The sequence below is a fragment of the Leptonychotes weddellii genome, chromosome 6 (assembly GCF_054177405.1).
Source record: "Leptonychotes weddellii isolate Sample4059 chromosome 6, ASM5417740v2, whole genome shotgun sequence".
Lineage (NCBI taxonomy): Eukaryota > Metazoa > Chordata > Mammalia > Carnivora > Phocidae > Leptonychotes > Leptonychotes weddellii.
Window position 1 is genome coordinate 51,767,473 of NC_138374.1, and position 27,661 is coordinate 51,795,133.

The following is a 27,661-nucleotide window of genomic DNA, read 5'->3' on the forward strand; positions in this document are numbered from 1 at the left end:
GAGGGGGTAGGGTTAGAGGGAGAACCAGACTCCCCGTCGAGCAGGGAGCCCGATGTGGGACTCGATCCCGGGACTCCAGGATCACGACCTGAGCCGAAGGCAGTCGCTTAACCAACTGAGCCACCCAGGCGCCCAAGCTAATACTTTTTAAAACAGGATTTTAGGGCGCCTGGGTGGCTCAGTTGGTTAAGCGACTGCCTCCGGCTCAGGTCGTGATCCCGGAGTCCTGGGATCGAGTCCCACATCATGCTCCCCCTTCTCTGTGGGGAGCCTCCTTCTCCCTCTGCCTCTGCCTGCCACTCCCCCTGCTTGTGCTCATTCTCTCTCTCTCTGTCAAATAAATAAATAAAATCTTAAAAAAAAACCAAACAAACCCAGGATTTTACATTTCCACGGATCTTTGGAACGATCATAAATTCTAGCTGCTTAGATGTATGTAAATAATCATTTTTTGAAATGACTGTGACTGAAGATGAAAGAAATGGTGGTGCTAGGAGAGGGATGTGGGGTTGAAGAGCAGTTTCTTATTTGTCCTCGGATGCCAGAGACTAGAATGTATTTAAATACTGCTAGGGAGGATCCAGTATCGAGATTGAAGTTACAGGGAAAGAAGAAATAACTCTCTCCTGAAGAATTGGAAGTCCCTGAGAAGACTAGATTGGACAGAGGCCAGAATGCACATAGAGGGATTAATCTTTCACTAGAGGAAGGACATTTCCTTCACTGTAATGGGAAGCAGAAGATGGGTGCAGGTGGAGGGAGATTTATAAGCTACAGATGGGAAAAGGAGAGGATTTTTGGTCTGTGGCTTTGACTTCTCTGAGGAAAAAGGCAGTCAATAATTGAGAACAAATGGGGTTCGAAGGTGTACACAGATTGGATGGTTTAGAAAAACAGTGTTGTAGGCCTCATTGACACTGGTAACTGTGACTGTGTGACTGGGAGAGTGGGGATTCTGCCAGCAGGCCAGGGGACCTTTGCATAATCCAGCCTCAGGAAGCAGAAAGGCTTCTTGGCCATACGCCAGGTGACTCTGCTTTCTTCACCTAGGAACATACAGAATTAATAACCTGTCACTAGGTAAGCAAGGCCTAGGCTGTTCCATTTTCATGAGATAATTTATATGTGATAACCAAAGAAAGAGAACAAAAACATAACATTTTCCTTGGACTTGATATTATGCACTAGGTCATGACAAGTTTGGTGTGCTCACAGCCTTGTATTATTCTGTTAAAGGATAGAGAAACCCCACCTTTCAAGAGTCCAATAAGAAAGGAAAGTTGCATATCATTATCAGTCCTGAGCATCAAAGACGAAGGCCATTGCAAAATGGAGAGATAGTGACCAAATCATCTCACAGAGGAGCTCCTTTATTCTGAATCACCCAAGATGGGGACAGGGATGGTTGGAAGCAGAAGTTAAAGAGTATGAACTGTGGGACCAGACTGCCTCGGTTCAAATCTGGCTCCTTCTGTTTCTCTCCCTCTCTTTTTTTAAAGATTGTATTTATTTATTTATTTGACAGAGAGACACAGCAAGAGAGGGAACACAAGCAGGGAGAGTAGGAGAAGGAGAAGCAGGCTTCCTGCCGAGTGGGGGTGCCCGACACAGGGCTCGATCCCAGGACCTGAGGATCACGACCTGAGCTGGAGGCAGACGCCTAACGACTGAGCCACCCAGGCGCCCCTCGCTCCTTCTCTTAACAGCTGTGGTAATGCTGGGCATGCCAGTTACCTTTTCTGTGCTTATTTCTTGATTGAGGATTACATGACTATTAGACATGCTGTGGTTTAGAGGGAAGCACTTAGAACAGTGTTGGCATAGAGTAAACTTTTATAATCTATTCCATTTCTGCTCCGATACATGAAACAGTTCAAGGAGGGCAACTTCATTACTAGAGGGCTGGGAAACTAGAGTGGATAACATCAGATTATGCTTTAAGCTTATCTGTAGTAGAAAATACAGTCTTAACATGGAGGAATCTCAAAAGCATTATGCTAAATGGTACAAGCTAGCTATTTTATTTTTCATAACATTCTGAGAAAGGCAAAAAAATTAAGGAAAGAAATCTGACCAGTCATTGCCAGGAGCAACCATCTGGGGAGGCAATTCGACTACAAAGGATACTAGGGAACTTGGGGGCTATTGGAAATATGTTGTAATCTGAGCCATCCGATACAGTAGATAGACAGTAGGCACTAACCACATGTGGATACTGAGTACTTGAATTGTGACTAGCGCAAGAAAGGAACTGAACTTCCAGTCGTATTAAAAAAAAAAATTTTTTTTTTTTTTTTTAGTAAGCTCTATACCCAACACGGGGCTTGAACTCACAACTCTGAGATCAAGAGTGGCATGCTTTATAGACTGAGCCAACTAGGCACCCCAGGTGTATTTAATTTTAATTAACCAAAATTTAAACTTAAAAATTGATCATTGATTCAATTATTAGAAAACTTTTAAGTATGTTTAGAATAACTTTGGTACGCATATCTACTTTTTCAAGTAAATTTGATGAAGCAGATCACCTATTTCATATAAAAATTTAACTTTTTTTTTAAAGATTTTATTTATTTATTTTGACAGAGAGAGAGAGACAGCGAGAGAGAGAGATAGCAAGAGAGAGAGCACAAGCAGGGGGAGTGGGAGAGGGAGAAGCAGGCTCCCCGTGAGGCAGGGAGCCCTACACAGGGCTTGATCCCAGGACCCTTGTATCATGACCTGAACTGAAGGCAGATGCTTAACGACTGAGCCCTGAAAATTTAACTTCTGAACTGAGATATACTGTATATATGAAACACTAAATTTCAAAGACTTAATGCAAAAAACTCATCATTACTATTAAAATGATACTATTTTGGGGAGCACCTGGGTAGTTCAGTCAGTTAAATGGCTGACTCTTGATTTCGGCTCAAGTCATGATCTCAGGATCCTGGATCAAGCCCCAAGTCAGGTCCTTGCTCAGCTGGGATTTTGCGTGAGGGTTCCCTCTCCCTCTGCCCCCTGCCCCTCCCCCTGCTCTTGCACGTGCACACTCTCTCTCAAAAAAATAAATAAATCTTAAAAAAAAATAAAATGATACTATTGATACTATAAATGATACTATAAAATAATTTCTTCTGTCTCTTTTATGTTTTATTTTATTTTAATTTAATTTTATTTTTATTTATTTCAGAGAGAGAGAGAATGCACACAAGCAGGGAGAGGGTCAGAGGAAGAGGGAGAAGCAGACTCCCCATTGAGCAGGGAGCCCGATGCGGGGCTCGATCCCCGCACCCTGGGATCATGACCTGAGCCGAAGACAGACGCTTAACGACTGAGCCACCCAGGCGCCCCTTTTACTTACTTTTCTTATTTACTTTTTTAAATGTGGCTATCCTACACAAATTTTAATTACAAATATAACTCTCAGTTTTCTATTGGACAGGGCTGTTCTATATCTTGACTGCCATGCTGGTTGCATGACTACATAGGTTTGTCAAAACTCAGAGAGCTCGTGTAAAGGGAGAAATCTGCTGTCTGTAAATTAGGCCCCAGTAAACATAACTGTTAAAGGGCGCCTGGCTGTCCGTCAGTAGAGCATGCGACTCGTGATCTTGGGGCCATGAGTTCTAGTCCCACACTGGGGACAGAAATTACGAAAATAAAAATAATAATAAATAAATCTTTTAAAAATGTTTTAAAGAAAATAAAAATCTTGTTTGATAATGCTTTTGAACAATGTCTGTCTCTTAAAGTTCTGAACTTCCCATTCACAGTCTTATAAAATAGCCTGGTAACAAATTCGGTGCCTGGCAAGAAGAAAGGATTTTCCTTGATCTTTAGCCAAAAAGTTTTCTTTAAACTGCCAGAAAGTTCTGACTAGAAAGAGAATGTAAAGTGTTGGCCAGAGAATGATTCAAATCAGGAAAGAAACCAGAGAAGGAAAGATTGCATAGGAAGAAGGATCAATGGAGGCCCCAGTGAAGTAGAAAAAAGTGCTGTGGAAACGGCTGGCAGGACAAACGGGACAGAGAGGAGGCTGAGAGGTCACAATGGGAGGTATTTGAGCTAAGGATTTTGGAAATGATGATATATTCCATTCTGTGACTGGAGAAAGGAGGCTCTGGTGAAGAGAAGAGAAGGTACTCAGTTAAGATCAAGGAACTTAGCACTATACGGTAACTAACTAGAATTTATTTATTTGTTTGTTTGTTTGTTTATATCACTTTTAGAGAGAAAGAGAGAGCAGGCGGAAGGGGAAGAGGGAGAGGGAGAGAGAAACACAAGCAGACTCCGTGTGAGCACAGAGCCCATGTGGGGCTTGATCTCGCAACACTGAGATCACAACCTGAGCTGAAACCAAGAGTTGGCTGCTTAATTATGCCACCCAGGCGTCCTACCAACTAGAATTTAAATAAACATTTGGAAAATAAATAAATAAATAAACGTTGGTATCTTTGAGAGTATAAAAAAGAGAAAGATGAGACATTGGAGCTGATATAAGATCTATGGGAAGGATCTAGCCACATGAGAAACTGAAGGTAGGACCGAGCAGCAGGTACAAATGGTTTGAGTCAAAAGAGTTTGGCCTGTTCAAGGAATGTAGCTCAGGGTGGCTGGAGCACGGTAAATGAGAGCAGACAGGTTGGCAGGGGCTGGATTCCCCAGAGTTTTGCAAACCAAGTAAGGAGTTTGGTTTCATACTAAGTGTAATGGGAAGCGATAGAGGTCTTTTTTTTTTTTTTTTAAAGATTTTATTTATTTATTTGACACAGAGAGAGAGCACAAGTAGGCAGAGCGGCAGGCAGAGGGAGAGGGAGAAGTAGACTCCCCAGTGAGCAGAGAGCCCGATGCGGGGCTCGATCCCAGGACCCTGGGATCATGACCTGAGCCGAAGACAGACACTTAACGACTGAGCCACCCAGGCGCCCCAGCCATAGAGGTCTTTAAAGCAAGGAAATATCATGATCCGAGATCTGTTTTTATTTTTATTTTTTTTAAATTTTTATTTTATTATTTTTTAAAGGTTCATTGATTTATTTGAGAGAGCGAGAGCTCAAGGTGGGAAGGGGCAGAGAGAGGAGAAACTCAAGCAGACCACACTGAGGGCAGTGCCCAATGTGGGGCTCAAACTCACGACCGTGAGATCAAGACCTGAGTTGGTCTCTCGGGGCGCCTGGTGTGGCTCAATTGGTTGAGCATCTGTCTGGTTCAGGTCATGATCACTGGGTCCTGGGATGGAGCTCCGTATCAGGGCCCTGCCCAGCGGGGAGTCTGCTTCTCCCTCTCCCTCTGACACTTCCCCCTGCTCACGCTCTCACTTGCTCTTTGTCTCTCTCAAATGGATAAAAATAAAAAATCTTAAAAAAAAAAAAAGAGTTGGTCTCTCAACCGACTGAGCCACCCAGGCACCCCTGAGATCTGCTTTTAAAAGATTACACAGGGGTGACTTAGGTCCCTGGATGACCTAAGTTGCTTCTATTTTGCTGGTCCGGCATCACCTAGTGTGTTGCCCATGTTCGTGTGGTCAGCCTCACTCACATATCTCCCTTTTAATCAGCCAGGAAAAAGGTGGAAAATGTAGTCTCTAGCTGCCCAGCTAAACCTGAGGAGGAGATCTGGTCAGGAGATGGAGTTGTTCCCAATACTAGAAGGAAGAGTAATACCAGATGCTACCGCAGGGGAGTTGGGTTTCAGATTAGATTAATCAATTGAACAATTAATTTCTAAAGTAAGTTCTACACCCAACATGGGGCTTGAACTCACAACCCTGAGATCAGGAGTCACATGTTCTACCAACTGAAACAGCCAGGCGCCCTCAGATTAGATGAATTTTAAGTAACTTTATTACTTAGTGATATTTGCTGTAATATCACTAAAAGCCTATTAATTGTTTTTCACTTCAGGTTTTAGTAAATACATTAGGATGTATTTAAAATACTATTAGCATAGGGGCGCCTGGGTGGCTCAGTCGTTAAGCGTCTGCCTTCGGCTCGGGTCATGATCCCAGGGTCCTGGGATCGAGCCCCGCGTAGGGCTCCCTGCTCAGTGGGGAGCCTGCTTCTCCTTCTCCCACTCCCCTTGCTTGTGTTCCCTCTACCACTGTGTCTCTCTCTGTCAAATAAATAAAATCTTTAAAAATAAATAAATAAATAAAATAAAATACTATTAGCATAATGAGTTTAGGATTAAGTTTATTAAAATAATGAAAAACCCAAGGGAGGGCATGAGTCAGTCTAGATCCAAGTTGATTTAAAGCTCTGCCAATTACTAGGGGTATGATCTTAGCCACTTTTAAGCTTCAGAATTAACCTGTAAAATGGGGTTGATAAGAGTCCTTACTGAATAGCATCACTGTGGAAGTTAAATAATTTATATAAAATGCAAGGGTTTGGTACATTGTAAGGATTCCATAGGGGCACCTGGCTGGCTCAGCTCAGTCAGTAGAGCGTGCGACTCTAGATCTCAGGGTCATAAGTTCAAGCCCCACATTGGGCAAGAAGCCTACTTAAAAAAAACACAACAGCCCCCCCCAAAAAACCAAAAAAATGTAAGGATTCCCCCATAAATGTAGCCATCCTGATTTTATGTTGAACATAATCCACACAATTGGACATCTCCAAATATTAAATCTTACAGTCCTTTATAGTTAAAAATGTGTGATTTTTATTGGATATTAAAGTTTTAAAATATTATTTTGAATAGGAAAGAAAAATTAGACTACCAGGTGCAAAATAGAAGTATAAAATTTATTTAAAACCACCCACAAAGTTCTGTGTAATCAGGAATGATACAATTTGCAATAGTTTTTTTAAAAACTCATGACAAAGATTTAAAATATAATTTCAATTACAGTATTCATTTAGCCTTATTCAGTTAGAACACTTAAAAAAAAGAAACTTTGTGCTCTAAATAAATGAGACACACAAGGAAAATATAATAGACAATTTCCACAACTCTTTACATGTATGTTTCAATACTAGTACATTTCAATGCATTTTGCTACATAAACATGAAATCATGTACACCTGCTGTGCACCAAAATTTAGCTTAATTAGGTCTTTCAAGTAACATGCAATTCCAACTCACAAGACTTCAAGTACTGCTAGTAAGTGTTCCCTTGTATGCAGAGCACTACATGTTGATCCTGAATTGAAATTACCATAATTAAGATTATCTCTTTCCCTTCTGCATGGTGAAGTGCTTTTTCTTTAAACTGTTTTTCCCATATATTAAGAACCCAAACCAGATTTTGTGGAGTTTTAAAATCTTTTCCTTACTAACATTTCATTATATGGGATATTTAATACAGTAGGACTGCAATAGGTAAAAAATAATCCCCCAAAGCAAAAAATCAAAGGTACAAAATAAATAGTAAATATACCCTAAGGAGAGACAAAGTCACCTAGAGACAGGAATATTAACTTGTGAAATTGGTATTTCTCTATGGAAAGTCAGTACTACTCTATTTCCCCATGATGAAGAATCTGTGAATATTTTACTCCCACTATTGAAAAGCACTCAATCTTCTCCTTTGAGCCGAAGTATTGATATGCACGTGAATCTACTTGGTAGGTCACCATATAACACGAGAAAATGAAGAAACTAGAAATTAATGCTTTTCTTTCTGTCAAGTAGTTTTATGAGTTTCTCTTCAGGGAACACTTCATGATTTTTAGTAACTCAAAGATGACTATCCACCCATATGTCACAATGCAAAAGCTCCCCCCACCCCCATTTTTTTACTATAAAACCATTTCTGGAAAAATATTTCTCTTAAAGCACCTATCACAATGTTATCTGTTATAGAAGTTTAAAAAAAATGACCATACCTATTAATAAAAAATATTTAGTCTTTGTTTTGTTTTGTTTTCTAAGAACTATTTTTGTAAAGTCCTACATTGTCAACCATTTTATAATATCACAAACGCATTAGTGAGGATAGGCAGTTACTGAACCAAATCACCAAAAGTGGAATTTATTTGACTATTTAGGGAAGTTTGGGTTTTTCTTTAGCAACCCATAATGTACCGATGGAATTGCCAAAATATCCCACCTCTTTATATTTATAAAGAGCTTTTACCAAAACTTTACAAATACATCTCATTCTTTTTCTTAACTCTCTGGGCAAAGGTATGTTTAAACAAAGTGGAACAAAAAACAAAACAAAACAAATTTAAATAAGTGGGAGACAGTACTATCTCTTAGAGATGCCAGCAATTTTACGTTTTTACCATGAACACCTGGGAACTAAAATAGTTCACCCAGCACATTCCCTTCTAGAAACCTTCATTTCAATATAACAAATACATTAAACTTTGATTTTGAGTTGCTGATCTCAGTCTTTTTAAAAATAATATTTAAGACAAATATCATTGAGGTTTCCCTTTGTTTTAGTAGTACAGGGACATTCTTTATTAAAAAGTTTATTTACAGGGAAAAACTAAAGCTTCATTAATCTAAATCCTAAAATGCAGAAGTCTTGGGAATTTGGGGAGACCTTCCAAAGTATGCATAAAAAAATCCCTGGCTAAATAAATAGTGGAAACAAAACACTTCAGAAGCATGTTTTGCATACAATAAGTAGGTTTTACATTATTCTTAGATTAGGTCTGACAAAATTTCTACTCAATAACACTCTTGAAATCATAGTTTATGGTGCAGAAATGCATTCTGCAGTCTGCAGTCTGCAGCTATGAAATGGTTTGGTCTCAGATGGGTTGACTTGCTCTAGTACTTGGAGCAAGGCATTTGCTCTTCTTGCCAATCTGCAGGTTCCCATCACCAGTAAGATGGGAACATTTGGACATTTGTCCAACCCTCAGTGTTGGGGAGAAAAAGGGAGCACACAGTAAAGCAGTTTGATATCCTAACATTATAAAGTACAGGGATTATAATTTTTCTTACTACCATATTTGCATTCACAATGGTTCCTCATTTTGAGCTGCTATTTTTCAGATAAAACTGTCATGGGGTGGGGAGGAGTTCTTAAAGTATGTTTTGGTGTTGATCTGGTGGAGTGAACCTGCAGATTGATGATAGGAACACAATTCTCCCTCCTTCCTGCCCCTGAACTCCCCCCTATTACACTCACAACTCCTGATAACTGATTTATCCCATCTTTAAGAATTCCTTAAATTACTTTCAGTTCTTTTTTTTTTTTTAACCTTTCTCATCCAGATTATAGAATAGTTCCTATTATTGCCAAAACCCAAATTCCAAAGGGGTAAATTTACATTGGAAAGTAAATACCATGCACAAAACTGGGCTGGGAGATAAAATATGTGAAAAGAAAATATTGTCTACTGTATAAATCAGACCTGTTATTAATTCAAAGCCACTGGTCAGACAACTTATAATATTAGTATGATGTGTCATACAGAAATAGCAAAGCTATACAGAAATAGTGCTAGAATATTTAACTTCTGATATAAGGTTTTGCAAAACACTCAAACACTAATAAACACGTTGAGAGTCAGACATTGTTGGGATTTAAAACGCAAAACAAAACAAAACAAACATTGTTGGGATTGTTAGAGAACTGGATGCTAACCTGGGGCCTTGTGACCACTATCTCTTCCTAAAAATTGAAATTGCCTCTAACAGAAAATGACCGAATAAAAGATTGTGATCCTTTTTGGTATTATTCCACAAAGGATTTGTGAAACATGATTTTAGAAAACAGGAAAAGGTAACTTGACCGAGATCACTGCTATTCTTAACACGAATCATGTGTATTTGTGTAGGGACCATGGGGAGTGGAGGGAGAACACAGAGGGGAAGCAATAGAGTTTCTTTTTTTAAAGAAAATCAGAGGAAAGGATCAAAACAGTAAAAAGAATGAAAAGTACATGTAGTGACATCATAGCTTCAGTAAAATGAAAAAAGAAAAATAATAACAAGCAAAAATTCTGGTCGAAGACGGTAAGTTTATACCTAGCCAAATGAAGAACAAACGAAATTACTTTTCAGTACTGTTTCTCCAAAAGTGAACATGTTTCTGACAGCTGCAAGATTTTTTCCTGATGAACAAGACAAGAGAGAAAGAATGCCTTTCATAACAGCTGCTAGGGACAAAATTTCTATTTTTAGGAAAACTAGGTTTATATTGTTAAACAAGTGTTTCCCAAGTTGCACTCAAACATCAATCAGTTAAATCAGGTAATATGTTTAACATCTGATAATAACATTCCTACCTTAGACTAAGTTTTGCTTTAATTATAGGGGACATGAAGAAACAAGAAAAACTTGTGACCGGGGCAGGATCATTGATACCACAGTAGGGATGGGAAAAGTACAGCCAACAATGCAGAGATTAGTGTTGGACTTCTAAAGCCAGAGAAGTTAAATATTGCATACTATCAATAGAGAAACACATTGTGGGGCCCTTAAAGGAGAAGTGAAGATTAGGAATGGCCAAGTAAGGAACACCTTTGCATTACTTGAAGGAATAAAATTTATGCCTTTCGAAGTAAACAATGGTATTTGATTGGGTGCCCAGAAGGAACAGGGATTGAAACAGTCATCCAGATATACTGGAATGCAGAGAATTCAAGTTTCTAGAGTTCAATGTGGACAAAAAGAGCGATGCCTTCTTGCATAAAGGCCAGTTTTACCATCTTCAAACTTAACAGAGTAACTTAGACTCTATTTTATAAATGAGAAAAGGAAAAAAAGCCAAGAAATCTCCATACATTCCAAGAAAATACACAAATTTAGCTTCTGACATCCTGATCCTTTGACTTGCATTCCAGAGCCATGAATGGCCTCGTTTTCCAAGTCTATTAGAAGAAAGCACAATGTGGAGCATAATTTGATTTGGGTAAATCCAGACTCTTCAGGAATCAGGGCACTCATTTATCACCTGGTGGAGTGTGCCTGACTGTTGATGTTGAAGTTACAAGTTCAATACACTTATGGGCAAGTTTCAGAGCTGTGCACAATAAAACAGTACTCTAATACATGTAGACAATCACATCAAAATGAACTATGCTAGGACTTAACTATGAGGCCAACTTGGCCAGAGGTGGGATAGACTGTACAACCATGCCTAGGTAGTATATACAATTGGTATCTTTCCCCCAATTCTTTCAACCACTCAATTTTTTCCAACTCCTTGTATATGCCTAATACTTGTATCAGGGGAAATAAAAGCCTGTACTATATAAGTACTTGATATTTCTTTATTGAAATAGCAAATGACTATTGCCACATTTTGTTGGAGGAGTTAACAGGACAGCTTCATAGGTCAAAGGTCAGCTAGATTTCCCACACAAGGCCCACGAAACTCTGCAGGCAGGGAAATCTTGATCCAATTTCACTTGACTTGTTTTCCTGAATCTCTCAGAAATAAACAAAACAAAACAAAAAACTCAACAGAAAAAAATAAAAAGCCATTTTAATTTTTACTCGTACCACAATAAGGTTATTTCCCAGTTATGAGATACTCTCTGGGTGAGCAAATCAAGTTTGTTTCCTCGAGTTCTCCTAAGCACAAAGTGGCCTTCATTTGATTGTTTCAACTCTAATTATAAACATAGGTACACACTGACATTAACATCTGCTCTCTGGGCCCCAGTGATTGAACTGTGTGACTTCTAAGGTATGTTCTAGCGCTGGGAGAGGCCACTACCATATTATTTCACAATTCTCGTCAGAAATTTTACAGAAGATCAAAACTCACAGTTGTATTAACTCTAGACAAAAAAGAAATTTCCATGCATCAAGAAGTTGTGAAATAGAAGGTAGCTATATATTATTAAAAAGTTATATGACAGCTACTGATTTACTCAGCACATTTGAAGGAAATTCTGTGCCCACTATTGGTGGAAGTTGTCATGCAATGTCAAAACGTAATCTCAATAGAATTTGTTTTAAAGAGTAAACTTAAGTAGTTTAGGATTACTTTCATACATGCTATTGTGGAATAAATGATAATCAGTTGAGTCCACTGAAGTAATATTAGAAAGTAGGTTACTTTGTATGAATTGTTATCTCATTTACACAAGGGTATGCATTCAATTAAGTATGTTTTGGGGTTCTGTCTTAAGTAAATTGCTATGGATCTCAGCTAGTTGAAATTCTATATTTAACAAATTAAATTATTTCATCCACATGCAGATTGCATAACAAAGATGTTGGAAGGTTAAGCTGCAAACATTTTGCTAATGTGTTGCAAAAATTTACCTACAGCTATACATTTTCAGCTAGCCTCACTTTCCAATAATTTATTTCAATTAGGTCTATCACATGATGTATTTGGTACTTTGTGGATGAATTGGAAAGATGTAGGTGAGGCTGAAAAACAGAAGAAAAATTTTTTTTCAACCATGGCCTGAGAGCTGTTAGAAACAGGATTTTGAAGGGCAGAGTATTTTGTAGGATTCTAAAATAGGCAGTTCATTGTATTCAGTAAGTTTGTAACATATTATGGACAGGTTGGGTTAACTTGGGGATCATGTATCAACTAATTCAATTATCATACCATGAACAAAGGCAGAATATTGAAAAAATCATTTTGAGTGGTGTAAGACAGGTAAAGCAAAAGGTGATTGTTACAGTAATACATAATAGAAGGTGTAGAAATAATGTTAGATGACCAGTTTTCTGAGTGAAGATGTCATTTCAAACAAATTTATTTCCTTGCTTCTCAAGAGCATTCTAAAAGCAGTGTCCCTAGCATACAGTCACAATGCTGGAGAACATTGAATAAGCATGAGCATTTAAAAAGGAAAAAATCACAGGGCAGACAATGGGATGGTAAACTGTTAATTGAAACTTAAGAAGTAGAGTCCAACAAAGTAGGAATCACATGTGGTTCCCACCATGGGGTTATCAGTTGAGACAGGGCATTAATGGTGTTAATTATAATAATGGAATGGAAACATTTTAGTTGAGCAGGGATATTTTTATGCACTGGCTTTGGGCAACTGCAGCCAACTTCACAAATCCCAGTATTCCCCTAAGTAACACCAGCGCTTCAAGATCAGTTGCTAAGAAACTTACTCAAAGTTAGTGACACTGATTTGAACTGCTGCAGATATATTACAACTGATTCTTTTGTTCTTTTTGTTTTTTTCAATTTTAAATAGATTCCGTGCCCAATGTGGGGCTCGAATCTCACGACCCTGAGATTAAGATTCGCGTGCTCTACCAACTGAGCCAGCCAGGCACCCCTACAATGGATTTTTTTGAAGGAAATTTGCTGTTTCTTTGAAAAACACGGATAAAAGCAACTTTAGAATTTCAATTCTTCACGTTTACTGTGTCATGGGTGGTAGTTGAAAGAAAAACAAAAGCTAATATTTAAATTCTGCAGACATTCAGTAAGTGTTGAATGGAAGGAAGATGGGTGGATGGATAAAGGGTCTTAAAACTTGATTCATTAAATCTGGTGAGGAGATAATTTCTAGTGGGAGCTAAGGCCTAATATCTAAAACGAAATATCACAAGGGTGTATTCCTGATAGTCTAATACTAGTAAATATCTTATCAAAGCAGCTGAAATAATAAACAATCACTTATTTATATACTTATAAGAAACCTTAGGCTCACAAAAATATACATGTTTTAAAACGGAAATCTAAGGCACACAAAATACTAAAACAAGTCAATGAATCACCCTATTTTACATATTCAAGAAGCAGAAATCTACTTGTACAAGATGATGGTCTACCAATGGATATTTGTTATATACAATCCCTTCATATTCCTTTACTTGGATTAGTCAAAAGCTTGAAACTGAGACTTTGCACCATATATTATTTTAATATAAGTTACAATGAGTTTTTCTTTAGAGCTTGCTGGAACTGTTTGCTTTTGCACCAAAATTGTTGAGTGTTAGCAGTTGTGGGCTTCCTATGGCATTTCCAAGGGAGAAGCACCATTATTTAGGTTTTCCACACTCCCAAGGTATCTGACACTTTGCATGTTATAGCACCTCTGCATTTTAATAGAATCAAGTATTTCACTGAAATTTCTTGCTCTAAATATTTTGTTTGGGCAATACCTTTTGTTTTGCTATAAAATGAGCCAATAAGTAATGGGAAAAAATATGGGAGGGTTAACATAAATGAAATGCCTATTTTCCCGTTACCTAGGACACAGGCAATTATCAGAGAAGATCAGTATTTATTTCCCTAAAACTAATATGCTTAGATAAACTACTCTGGATTAGCTCTTAATGGGCAATACCATACTTAGATTGCCACTCCTACTGTTTGGGATGTGTGGATGTGTGATGACAATAGGGGTTTTGTTTTCAAAAGATTTCTATGGGAATTTTATTCTAATTCTGTACCAGAATGACTTTCAGAACAAATAAGGCAATTTGGGATGGGTAGGGTTCTTGCTACTTAATTTTTATATTTAATCACCTTGAAACGTTAGAAGCATTTGACTCTTCTGAATCCTACAATGTCCCATCTCCTTTTGGAAAAATCTTTCATGATGACATTGAGAAAGCTGGGGTGAAAGTAAAATCGGAGCCACTGTTGCTTGATAAATCAGAAGAGACCACTCTTACTTCCAAATAAAATGTTAATTGACATTGGTGATATGCTTCCTAATTCTGATTTTAGAGAAAATTAACAATTTTTGCATGTTCTAACTATTTTATATAAGTAGCTAATATCTGCATGAGAAAGGACACATTTTTTTTTAAAAAACAAATCATATACATGATTAGAATACATATTGCAGTTAACAAGATGGAACTCTACACAGCAAGAATAAATGATTTCTCTTGTATGCAAATATGCACAAACAATAGACAATAAGATTCTTATACTATACTATTTCAAGTTACTTTTAAAAATAGAAAGTGCTTTTAAAATATATATTTACAGTTTATGAACAGCCTCCAACCATTATTAACAATAATGAATTATTTTATACAGGAGAGATATCTTGAGAGAGAAAACATTTCATTGGTTTATTTCAAAGGAATATGCCGATTTTCTAGCAATGATTGGAAGATGTTGGAACGATGGCACCACGAAATAATAATGCAGCTTATTTTTAACTGTTGATGTGGGTAAGCACCAGGAGCTGTGTAGAGTTAACACTGTGTCTTGATTTTACATCATAGCACATGAACCTGTTAAAATCCTCTAAAAATGACTCTTGTTTCATAGTAAACAGACTTAATTTAAAGCACCAAACTGAGTGATTCTATCAAGGTTAACACCTAACCAAAACATTTCTTTATGTATTTAAAACTATAAAACTTTTATTTTTGCTTAAAATGTGCACCTTCTACCAATTTTCAAATATAGTCACAGTTAAGAAATACCCACCCTATTTTTGTTTTGTTTTTTACCTCAGCCTTCAAATGGGTGAGATGAAGATAAGTAAACGACAACATGACTTTCTTTTAACAGCACCTTGAAAAAATACACTGCACTAGCGAAGGCATTAAGAAGGGGAGAAAAGCCTTCAGACCCAATGGTTATAGGGTCCTGCAACATGTGTGAGAGCATAAGGGGACACGGTGACAATATTGTCATGGGTTAATGTTAACGCTTTATGAGAAGGAATTTGGTTCAACTCATTAACTTCAGGGGACAGTTCAGGACCCTCATTAGCTGCCTGGTCTTTCTGCTCTGAGGCCTTAATTTTCTTATTCTTAGCTTCTTTAGCCTCAAACTTAATCTTGTTCAGTTCAAAACCATGTTGGGGCTTATTCAGGTTTTTGTGCTGGTAGAAAACAAGGGAGAGGCGTGTGGGATGATTCCGGTTGGGGTGTTCAACAGGAGTGGTTGCGTGAAGCTCTCGCCGGGCGCACTCGATCAAAACGGAGCCATGCGCAGGCGCAATTGCCACCCCACCAATGTTGGCATCCAAGAAGATGTGCTCGCTGTCTGACCAATACTCGTCGATGTGGAGCAGTTTCTCCTCAGCCGGGGACAGGGGCTCGTCTGAGAGGGGGTCATCAGATAGAGGCTCATCTGCATCAGAATGCTGCTCATCTTCTTCCACCAGAGAGGAAGCCAGGTCATGAGGAGAGGTGGTGAATGGGGGTTGCTGGTTTGGATGATTAGAAGGTAGCTGTTCAGACGGACCAATGGGAGGCTCAGAGTAAACCAGGGTATCTGTCATGGGAGTCGACAAGGTGGGAAGAGAAACCTCGTCGCCAGGCTGCGCAATTCCAGTGCATTCCCCTGCAGCTGCATTAGCACCACTGTGTCTCGCAGAAGGCACTGTGCAGAGGGGATTGCTGCTTCTTTCTGAAAACCCGTACGGAACTGACGCATCGTTCTTAAGAGGAGCTGTTGTGGCCGGCGCAGTCTTAGGGGACCAGGAGAAACCTGGAGACATGTTTGCCTCTTTCAGTGTGTGAGGAATGGATGGGGTCAGTGAGTAGGTTTTAGTGTTGTCCGAACCTTTGAAGATAAAATGGGGTTCAGTTTCACTTTTTATTTCAAGTTGCAAGGCTTCAGTTTTATTCCCTAAACAGAGAAAAGGACACCAAATGCGAAGATAAGTACAAACTACTTTTGGGAGTTGTCTTTAAGGGGTATTTTAAAGAGAAATACAAAGGATAATGTAACAAAACATTGGTGATGGCCATGTTGGCCAGTTTTCGTTCTATTGACTTTAAGTCAAACACACAAGCAGGCATTAAAAATTGCATGTTGTTTGGTATGCTTTTTCACCCAACAATTTTCCTTAAAGAATTCTTCCCTTTGCAAATAATATAAATAAGCACAAAGATTTAGCCAGAAGAATGTCCATTGTTTAAAATAGTAAGAGATTAGAAATGACCTAGTTGGCTATGAAGTAAATATTAAGATCATACATTGGAAGACAATGCAGGTGATAACATGATGATTTAGAGCAGTATTTCTACCCAAAGAGATGTTTAGATACATTTTAGGTATTGCCTGATCTCATTTTCAAAAAAGTAAAAATAATAGTTATCAAGAAAACATCATGACTGGCAAACTCAATTATTAGGCAAAGGGAAGTCACATAAGAACTTTTAGTTGAAATAAGTCATTTGTGACCCTCAAGACCAAGTGAATTTAAGCTTTGTTTGTTTTTTTTTTTTTAAAGATTTTATTTATTTATTTCACAGAGAGAGATACAGCGAGAGAGGGAACATAAGCAGGGGGAGTGTGAGAGGGAGAAGCAGGCTTCCCGCAGAGCAGGGAATACGATGCAGGGCTCGATCCCAGGACCCCGGGATCATGACCTGAGCCGAAGGCAGACGCTTAATGACTGAGCCACCCAGGTGCCCCTAAGCTTTGTTTCTTTCTCACTAAGTAGGTAGATCTTTATTATCATATTGGCTATTATGGGTAATCTATTCTGACATAACCACACAAACTTCATAGCAAATGGGAACATTTTTCTTGATGGAAATATTCTTCCTGTTTTGAAGTTCTATAACAATTTCTGGAAGTGCAAAAGCAGCAGATTTTAGGACAAGAAATAGAAAAAGTGGCCATGTTTTAAAATAATTAACACTATAAGAGCAAACACTGATCTAATTCAAAATAACTACATACATTGTACACCTGAAACTAATATAACACAATACAACCTGGAGACAGGGTAATTCTTTTTCTCTCTCTCCCTCTTTTTAAACATAGAAAGGTAAATAAAATTTATTTTTTTTAATTTTTAAAAAATATTTATTTATTATTGGACAGAGAGAGAGACACACACACACAGTGAGAGAGGGAACACAAGCAGGGGGAGTGGGAAAGGGAGAAGCAGGCTTCCCGTGGAGCAGGGAGCCCGGTGCGGGGCTCGATCCCAGGACCCTGGGATCATGACCTGAGCTGAAGGCAGACCCTTAACCAACTGAGCCACCCAGGCGCCCCATGTAAATAAAATTTAAAAAAAGTAAATAAAATAAAACATAGAACACTTCATGAATTTGTAGGTCATCCTTACGCAGGGGCCATGCTATTCTACTCTGTGTTGTTCCAATTTCAGTATATGTGCTGCCAAAGCCAGCACCATGATAACTCTCATTTTTATCTTGCTTTTCCTTTTCTTTTTTTAAAGTAATCTCTACACCCAATGAGGGGCTGAAACTTTCAACCCTGAGATGAAGAGTCTCATGCTCCATTGACTCTGCCAGCCAAGCGTCCCAGTTCTCTCTCTCCCTTTTTTTAGGGGGATGGAGAGAGGGGCAAAGGGAGAAACAATCTTAAGTAGGCTCCAGTCCCAGGGCAGAGCCGACGCAGGGCTCGATCTCACAATGCTGAGATCATGACCTGAGCCGAAATCAAGAGTCAGAAGCTTAACCGACTGCACCACCCAGGCACCCTGCCAGTTCTCATTTTTAAAGAGAACTTGTACATGGAACCCAAGGGGTGGCACATTAAGAAATCTGTGGTTGCATCTATTATAGAGGTTGTCAACAGAATATAAATCATGGGGCAGAAAGATTATAAAAGAGTAATGAGTCTTGGGGGGTTGGGGGTTGGGGAAGGAGAAAAAAAAAAGGAAGGAGCCTTTTACTGAAATGGGTAAATCTATATAAAAAAGTTCTTATGGGGGCGCCTGGGTGGCTGAGTTGGTTAAGCGTCTGTCGTCGGCTCAGGTTATGATCCCAGGGTCCTGGGATCAAGCCCCAAATCAGGTTCCCGGCTCAACAGGGAACTGCTTCTCCCTCTCCCTGCTGCTCGTGCTCTCTCTTGCTATCTTTCTCAAATAAATAAATAAATAAATAAAATCTTAAAAATAGAAAAGATAAAAAATAAAAACATTCTTATGGGTAAGATTACAAAAGGACAAGGGGTTATAAGCCAAATATTGTGGAGAGGGCAACTAACAGGATATATATTACTAAAATCATAGCTTGTGAAGATGCTATTAGGGAACGACACAAAGATGAAAATGATAGGAATACTGTTTACAGGCAGCATGGAACCAGACATGGGCATCTTAAAATAAATCTAAACTAAGTATTTGTAAAATGGAGCTAAGAAGCAAAAAGGAATGCTGATTCTCTCTGCCTTGCATCTTCACTATCAATTTACTGAATCTTTCCTAGCATTATATAAATGTCTTCACTGTCATTTCTCTCTCCTTACAAAAAACAAATAAGCCAACTCTCCTTGCAAATATAAAAAAATCAAAGTTACGGAATACCCTGTAATTCTAATGCTGAGTACCAGTATAAATTCAAGGTGTATTTTTTTCTTTGGATTCCCCGGAGAAATGGCTGAATTTATATATGGGGCAGGATTATATAAGATGAGCCTAGAACATCTTGTCGGAACAGAAGCTAAGGAAGCTATCAAAGACAATCGGGGTCATGACAAAAAAGTTCAGAAGCCAGCATGATGGGTTTCTACTGATCAAAGATGGGACAATTTGAGAATATTGGTTTCAATTTGAAGATTTTTTTTTTTTTAAGATTTTATTTACTTATTTGACAGAGACACAGCGAGATAGAGAACACAAGCAGGGGGAGTGGGAGAGGGAGAAGCAGGTTTCCCGCCGAGCAAGGAGCCCGATGTGGGGCTCGATCCCAGGACCCTGGGACCATGACCTGAGCCGAAGGCAGACGCTTAACGACTGAGCCACCCAGGTGCCCCTCAGTTTGAGGATTTTTAAAAGCATTTTCATATTTAACTGGGAAAACCCCCCGCCTATTTAATGTGCACTGAAATATAAACTATAAATAATAAATGAAATATAGGGGAACCTGGGTGGCTCAGTCATTAAGCGTTTGCCTTCGGCTCAGGTCATGATCCCAGGGTCCTGGGATCGAGCCCTGCATCAGGTTCCCTGCTCCGCAGGAAGCCTGCTTCTCCCTCTCCCACTCTCCCTGCTTGTGTTCCCTCTCTCGCTGTCTCTCTCTGTCAAATAAAATCTTTAAAAAAAATAATGAAATATAAATACAAAAACTATAAAAAACATGAGATCAAAATGCTACTAAATTAAAAAAAAATTGAACACACTGGAAAATGACTAGGAATTAAGTTGTATTCTGAAAACTGGTGAGTAAAGTCAAATTGCCAAGCATTTATTCTAATTTCTCTACATGAACCATAACTCATAGTTAGCAAGTTATTGGTAAGGACAATATTTCTTTTTAAAAGATCAACTAACAAATGGAAAAAGAATGGTAGACTTTGTTACTCCTAATGGAATAAAGAATATAGAACATGATAGTAAGCGTTTCTAAAACCATCACGTAAAAAGCTCATAGGGAACATTATAATCCGTGAATCACGCTGACAACACCTGTACCATGGATCAGCCTTAACATCATAAAAAGAGATACCATCAGATACTGTATTTCCTGATGTGAAGAAACAAGAATGTAGAAATCAGCCAGTGTCCTTGGCCATAGCAAGTGTTTTTTGTTTTTTGGTTTGTTGTTGTTGTTTTGGTGAGCCCTACATCCAATGTGGGACTTGAATTCGCCAGCTTGCCCGAGATCAAGAGTCATATGCTCTACCTCCTGAGCCAGTCAGGTGCCCCCATAGTTAAGTGTTTTCAAAAATGAAGCTGAATTCGTCTCTACAAGATAATGGTTTCTGCTATATGTAAAAAAGAAAAAAGAAGGAATAATAGGAAAAGCAAGCTTTAAATGAAAAGTGGTAGAGGAGACATATCAACTAACTGTAACGTGTGACCTTGTTTGGATACCGATTTAAACATAGCAAATGTCAAAAAAGAAAAATCATTTAGGAGACAAATGGAGCAATTTGAGCACTGATTGGTATTAAGGCATTATCTGATTTATTTGTTTTGGGTATTGTGGTTCTAAACATTCCTTATCTTTTAGTGACACATACTGATGAAGTAATTGATAATATGATGTGACTTCTATAATTTATTATCAAAAAATTTGAAGGGGTGGGGCCTGGATAAGGATATAGATGAAATAAGAATTACTATGTATTAAAAATGTTTTAGGGGCAGCCTGGGTGGCTCAGTCAGTCAAGTGTCCACTCTTGGTTTCAGCTCAGGTCTAGATCTCAGGGTCGTGAGTTCATGCCCCATGTTGGGCTCCACACTGGGTGTGGAGGCTGCTTTTAAATAAATAAATTAATTAAATAAAATAAATTTTTAAAATTAAAAAATGTTTTAAATTGGGAGCATAAGAGGGAAGTGGGATTCATTAAATTATTCACTCACTTTGTACCTTTAAAATTTTTTCCATTTCAGAAAAAAACCTCTCAGCCCTGTAAACATCACTGCATTCAACTGATCCCCTTTATAGCCAACCACAAGAATTTCTCCATTTCTCTCCCATTTCCCTATCAATCTACTTCATTCATTCTCACTATTGAATCTGCTCAAGTAGGACCTCTGGTAGCCTACAAAACTCATGGTGAAATTTCAATTTTCATCTCACTTGACACAGAGCAACATTTGACATGGTTGATCCCTCCCCTCCTTGAAACACTACATACAGTGTTGGGGTTTCACTCCTACCTCACCAGACCTTCCAAGTCTCTCTTGCTGGTTCTTCATCTCTGAAGCCTGTACAGATTGGGAATTCCTAGGATTTGTCCTTCTAGCTCCTTTAGTGTCTCTGTGATTTCATTCACTCTCAGGCTTTTAAATACCATCTCTATGCAGCTGACTTCCTAAATCATACCTCGAGCCTACATCATTTATTAACAGTTGTCTGACAGGTGTCTGGAAATTGACATGTCCAAAAGTGAGCTTCTGATCTCCCTCTGTATCTTTCCAAATCTATTCTTCTCTCCCCTTTTCTCATAACCTTTGGTGATTTCCCCATCTTTCTAGTTTCTTCAGACCAACATCAGGATAAACACTCACACTTCTCTTTTTGTCCACATTCCAGATTTATGAGAAATCTTGTTGACTCTACTTTGAAAACATCCAGGACCAGACATTTCTCACGTCCTTCTCATTAGTCAATCTGGACCAAGCTCCATCACCTCTCTCCTGAGCTGTTAGGATGGCCTCTATACCACTGCCCTACTTTTCTGTTCTCTGCCTACTATTTTCTAGTTTCAATCCAGTAAGCAGAATGTTAGGTTTCAGTCAGGTTACAGTCCTTCTCTATTCTTTTTTAAGGATTTCATTTTTATGTAATCTCTACACCCAACGTGGGGCTTGAACTTAAAACCCAGAGATCAAGAGTCACATGCTCCACCAACTGAACCAGCCAGATGCCCCATCCCTTCTCGATTCTGAAATATCCACTAACCTTCCTCTCACTCAAAAAAGGCCAAAGTCTTTAGGGCAGTCAACAAAGCCTGGGATGAACAGCTCAGAGACCCCTCTTCCCTCTCCCATCTATCTCCTACTCTTCTCCCCATTTCATGCTCAGCTTTAGCCACACTGGTCTCCTTGCTTGCCTCAAGTATTCCAGGCAAATTCTTGCCTCCTGACGTTTACATTTGCCATTTACTCTGCCTGGAATGCTATTTCTCCAAATAAAAACACTCGTGATCCTCATTGCTTTGGGGCCTTGACTCAAATGCCTCATTCTCAGCAAATCGCTCTGACAACCATATTCAAATGGCTTTTTTGCACAGCCCTCCCTCTCCTCTTCCACCACGACATTTCTAGCACCGACAACCGCACAAAGGGGTGCCCTGTAATACCTGTTGACTGCCTTACTTAAATTGATGCTAAACTTGAGTGAGGAAGACTTCAAGGAAGCAATGTCATTTCACGTATGCCAAGAAGGAGGAGCTGGGCTTCGAAACAGATGGGGAACAAACAATAAAAACATGTTTAAAAAAACAAAACACCATAAATAGAAAAAAATACCACGAAATATGGATGGGCCACTCTCTTGTTGACTTTGAGTTTTGGCAATTATGGAGAAATTGTGTATGTGAATGGAGTCAGTGTCTTATTTTGAACTCTAAACCAACCTGTATTAAAAAGCAAAGGAGACTTAAGAACAATTATCTAACTGAATTGATATCTGATCAAAAGTTGGGTTTTTTTTTCTTTCTTTCTTTTTCCCCCAGAATGCCTCATTCCTAAGAGAGCAGCAAAGATAAAGGAGAGGGGAAATAAGGTGCAAAGGCAAGTCCCAACCCTTCGGCCAATGGAAGTTGTGCACAGAGAGTCAGCAGGGTCCACAGGCCTCACCTAAAAGCGGCAGCGAGGAAGCCTTGCTATTGTTTGTTGTCGAGTTATTCTTGCGCTTGATCCGAGGAATGAATTTCTTCTCCACCGCTCTTATCTTATGTGCGAGAACTTCTGTCATCATTGCGGCCCTCTTCTTCCCGGAACGAGGAACTGGCTGAGTAAAACGTGTTCTTTTTTTACGGCGGGGTGTGAGCACCTCAATGGCCCCAGATTGGATCTTGGCTTCCATTCCTTCGCTAGAGCCAAACTCATCTGTATCTGAGAGTTTGTAGAGCGGTAGCACATGCAGCTGCTCATCTTGAGGGATAACCCCCAAGGAGCGGTTATCTTCTCTTGTTAAAGTACAAACCTGACAGAAAGAAAACATGAAATAGGTCCTGCACATTCATCGTAGTTATTTCTACCTTCTAATTGTTGCCATTGTCAAAAGGATCTGTATTCCCATTCTGTTTTCCAATGGTTACTGCTGGTATAGTGATTTTGGATAAATAATACATATCAAGCCACTCAACATGCTTCAATTCTAGTAATTTATCAACGGTTTGTAAGCAGACCAGTGTAATTTTGAGTTGATCTTATAAGTCAATAACATTATACTTGTTTATGTATTTTATAGTATTTTTTAAAAGTAAACTCTATCCCCAGTGTGGGGCTCAAACTCAGGGCACAGAGATCAAGAGTCACATGCTGTTCCAACTAGCCAGCCAGGCACCCCAAAACTCCTATATTTTAAATAGTAAGCCTTTTGTTACATTCCATTTTACTTCATTGCCTAAGTTAGGGAATATCTACTGGATTGTCCACAGCATTCATATAAAACATTAAGAAGACATTATTTTAGCCTATGTATTTCCCTATTTCTCAAATAATGTCACATTCTTTGGGTAGAGGGGGATTAATTAGGAAGAATTTGCTAATTTGCTCTGTTTTCCTTTAGGATTTCTTCACTTCTGCTTATAAGTGGAATTTATCTATAGATATACAGATTTTTTTTTTTTCTGCCCCCCACACCCCCAGGGTGATTTTTTCTTCACTAAATGCACTGAACAGATATCAATGAAGTAAAAGAAGAAGCACAAGAGATTTCTCTCTAGCAGGACTTATATTCTAATAGTTTTATTTTTAAATTGATTTTTTATTATTTTTAAAAATTCTAATAGTTTTTAAAAATTAAACATTTCATTTTGATAAATTTTCTCTTTCTGCTTGATGTTACTTCTATTCTGGCTAGGAACATACCAATAAGTTACCTACCTTTCTTTTGCATGTGAAGTAAGACATCTGAAGAAAATTCTGTCTTGAATATAACCTATCTCAGTCCTTCTCCTGACTTTAAAAGTTATTTTTATTCATTGTAGAGAAATAAAACTACAGAACTACATACAGGAAATCCCTGACTTTGATACCTAATATTCATATTTTTCTTCATGGATTAGTATCTTAGTGGTAATTAATTTTCAAGGGTCATTAAAGAGCCACCAAAAATATATCCAATGGTTTCATTTTTTTTTTTAAAGATTTATTTATTTATTTGACAGAGAGAGATAGCGAGAGAAGGAACACAAGCAGGGGGAGAGGGAGAGGGAGAAGCAGGCTTCCTGCCGAACAGGGAGCCCATGTGGGGCTCGATCCCAGGACCCTGGGATCACGACCTGAGCCGAAGGCAGACGCTTAACGACTGAGCCACCCAGGCGCCCTGAATGGTTTCATTATTTTTATTAAAAACATCTCTCCTAGAGCTAAGGGCTCTTTCTAAGACAGTAGGCTGGAAAGAAAGAAAACTGCCTGATTATAAGCTCGATAGACTTGATGAATACAGATAGGAAAGTAAGATAAGCTTAAAGTTTTAAAAATCACAATATTTCCTCAATATTTATAGTCACATTTACCAGCAAGACTTGAAATACTGAGTTCTCTTGGGTGTTATTTGTCAGTAATTTTAAAGTAATCATGTTAAAAAGTAGACTCTTCCACCAATAAATGTTTACTTAATCAATTTATTTGTTCACAGGGAGATTAAGAAGGGGACAAGGAGTAGATATGAGAAGCATAATTAGAAGGACTGGGGCAGCAGACAGGGTGAAAAGAGAATTGGCAGCCGAATTTGGAGAACTCAGGGTTTCAGAGATGGGGAAATTTGGAGTTATGTCAAGTTCTGGGTATGAGCCTCATGGCTTGAACAAGAGCAGTGGAGAAGAGGCAGCACTGAATAATACACAGGAGAAGCACGAGAGAAGTGGAACCAAAATTTAGTTCGATTCTGAACCTAATTCAGCCTGATCACAGATAGTTTGTAATGAAGCAAATCAGGTAAAACATATTAGCCACGCAATGACAATGAACCACACTCCGGCCAAGATTCATCCAGACAGATTTATAATATCATTGATCTCAAAGGCTCCACTGATCAACAACAGTGGACAAGAAAGATTAAGAAAAAAGGAAAAAAAGGCTCCTTAATCTATCACTCACAGACTTATCGGCCAAACAAGAAAGGAAGGCTGCCTTTTGATGGATTAGATTGTGTACTTTCAGGAACCTGTAGCTATCTTTCTTACATGGGGCCAACCAAACAGACTGGTGTAGTGCAAAAATAGAGCGGAATGTTTTACCAGGTGAGAAGACAATTACTGGAAGCAAAACCCATTCCACTTACAAAAGGACCATTGCATGATTCTCTCCACGGTCTTTTACCTAATTTAAACATCTCTTGATTGACTTCACGCTATGCGCATGTAATTCTTTCCATGGCTGTAAATCTAAGTGTGCACACCTAAATGCAAATATTTCTGACAATTCTGGTATATTAACATAACTTTATACATATATACTGGCACAAAAAAGATGATACATTTGGCCTAGTTCCTTCACAAAAACCCTGAGATACACAGAAGGCAAAAAACAAAAACAAAAAACAGTAAGTTGCTTAACTTCCTACCTACCAGTTTGATGGCATAGAATTGTACTCCTACTTCCTAGCAAACGTACCACTATGATTCGAGACTTTGAACAAAATATTTAAGGCCAGTTCTGTAACTTTGTTCAAGTATATCAACAATAACTTAAATACCATTGATATTATAAACTATGTGGGACAGAACATAAAATAGGGTTTTTAACAATCATCATATTTCAGGACCTCAGCCTAAGTACACAGCAATGGACCGTTTAGAATCAAAAGCCACCCAGGTACATACCACAGTGCTTCCATTATTCATGTTGTGAATGTCCCTGTGAGGATGGGCACAGAAGTCTAGGCAAGCAGTGACCCCAGAGAATGGACGACCTTCTTTGCTGCCAAGCCGACATTCTCGGGCAACATGTTCATATTCTACCTAAAAAGAGAAATGTATGGCACAAAGTTTTAAGAGCCAGAAAGAATCTCCTTTAGTAAAGAGTAAAAATCACTTGCTGACAAAGTTCTTAAACTAATTATACATTGTAAGTCAGAGATTTCTGACTATAGTGTGGTAAAGTAGTGGATGGGTAGTTCAGTAACATTCAGGAGGAAGAGTCTACGAGGACAGCAAGGAAAGTGACAATGACTGGCTGTGACTGATGGTAGGCTGACGACAATACCTGTTGGAGGTGAATATTGAGCAGACCAAGCCTAAATTATCCCTGGAGAAAGAGAGACTACTACAGTGCATGAAGTACATGTGAAGTTTTCAATGTCTATAAAAAGTAGGTAAACATATATACATATGTTCATGAGCCAATATAGAATTTAGGACTCTTTTTAAAACCAAAGCTTAGCAAAAATGAAGGGGGGAAATCGGAGGGGGAGACGAACCATGAGAGACTATGGACTCTGAAAAACAAACTGAGGGTTCTAGAGGGGAGGGGCGTGGGAGGATGGGTTAGCCTGGTGATGGGTATTAAAGAGGGCACGTTCTGCATGGAGCACTGGGTGTTATACGCAAACAATGAATCATGGAACACTACATCAAAAACTGATGATGTCATGTATGGTGACTAACATAATATAATACAATGAGAAAAAACAACAACAACAACAAAAAACCCAAAGGTTAGCAATTAACAGAGAGCATGCTATTCATGATAATACAAACGAAGATTGAAGAAATCTAGATCTCTGGTTATGTTTAAAATAAAAAGATCATTATACACTTATTTTCTACCTTGTGATGACTGCAGACATATACAGCCTTGCAAAATGACTGCCACACTTAGGTTAGTTAACACCTCAATCCCTTCACATAGTGAGGATTATTTTGTGTGTGTCGTGGTAACACTTAAGGTCTCTTAAAAATTTTTAAGTCTATGATAGAGTACTGTTAATTATATTCCCCATGCTGTGCAACAGATGCCCAAATGTAATTTATCTTATGGCTGGGAGCCTCTGCCCCCTGACCTCATCTCCTCATTTCCCACACCCCTCATATATTTTCTTGATGATGTCCTTTGAAGCACAAAATTGCAAAATTTTGACAATCTGTTTTTCCTTATTTTTATTTTTGGATTGTCTATTGCTAGTATGTAGAAAAACAATGACTTTGCATATTGATCTTGTATCCTGAAACCTTGCTAAACTCACTGATTAGCTCAAATAGTGAGTGTGTATGTATGTGTATCCCTCAATAGTTTCCACACATAGGAGCATACCG

General features: G+C 38.6%; 1 protein-coding gene and 1 non-coding gene across 2 annotated transcripts in view; both read right to left on the minus strand.

Annotated features, from left to right (window-relative positions):
• Positions 1 to 6,717: 6,717 nt before the first annotated feature.
• The window catches only part of TET1 (tet methylcytosine dioxygenase 1), a 116,267-nt gene continuing 95,323 nt past the window's right edge, over positions 6,718 to 27,661 (minus strand). The window contains exons 12-14 of the mRNA XM_081824157.1: positions 26,231 to 26,368; positions 23,034 to 23,382; positions 6,718 to 16,429 (exon numbers count right to left, since the gene is read on the minus strand). Of these exons, the coding sequence (XP_081680283.1) occupies positions 15,417 to 16,429; positions 23,034 to 23,382; positions 26,231 to 26,368 (1,500 nt within the window). The 3' untranslated portion in view covers positions 6,718 to 15,416. The remainder of the gene's footprint in view (positions 16,430 to 23,033; positions 23,383 to 26,230; positions 26,369 to 27,661) is intronic.
• Positions 17,842 to 17,948, minus strand: LOC115938399 (U6 spliceosomal RNA). Its single transcript, XR_004073524.1, has one exon. It is a non-coding gene; the product is annotated as a U6 spliceosomal RNA (small nuclear RNA).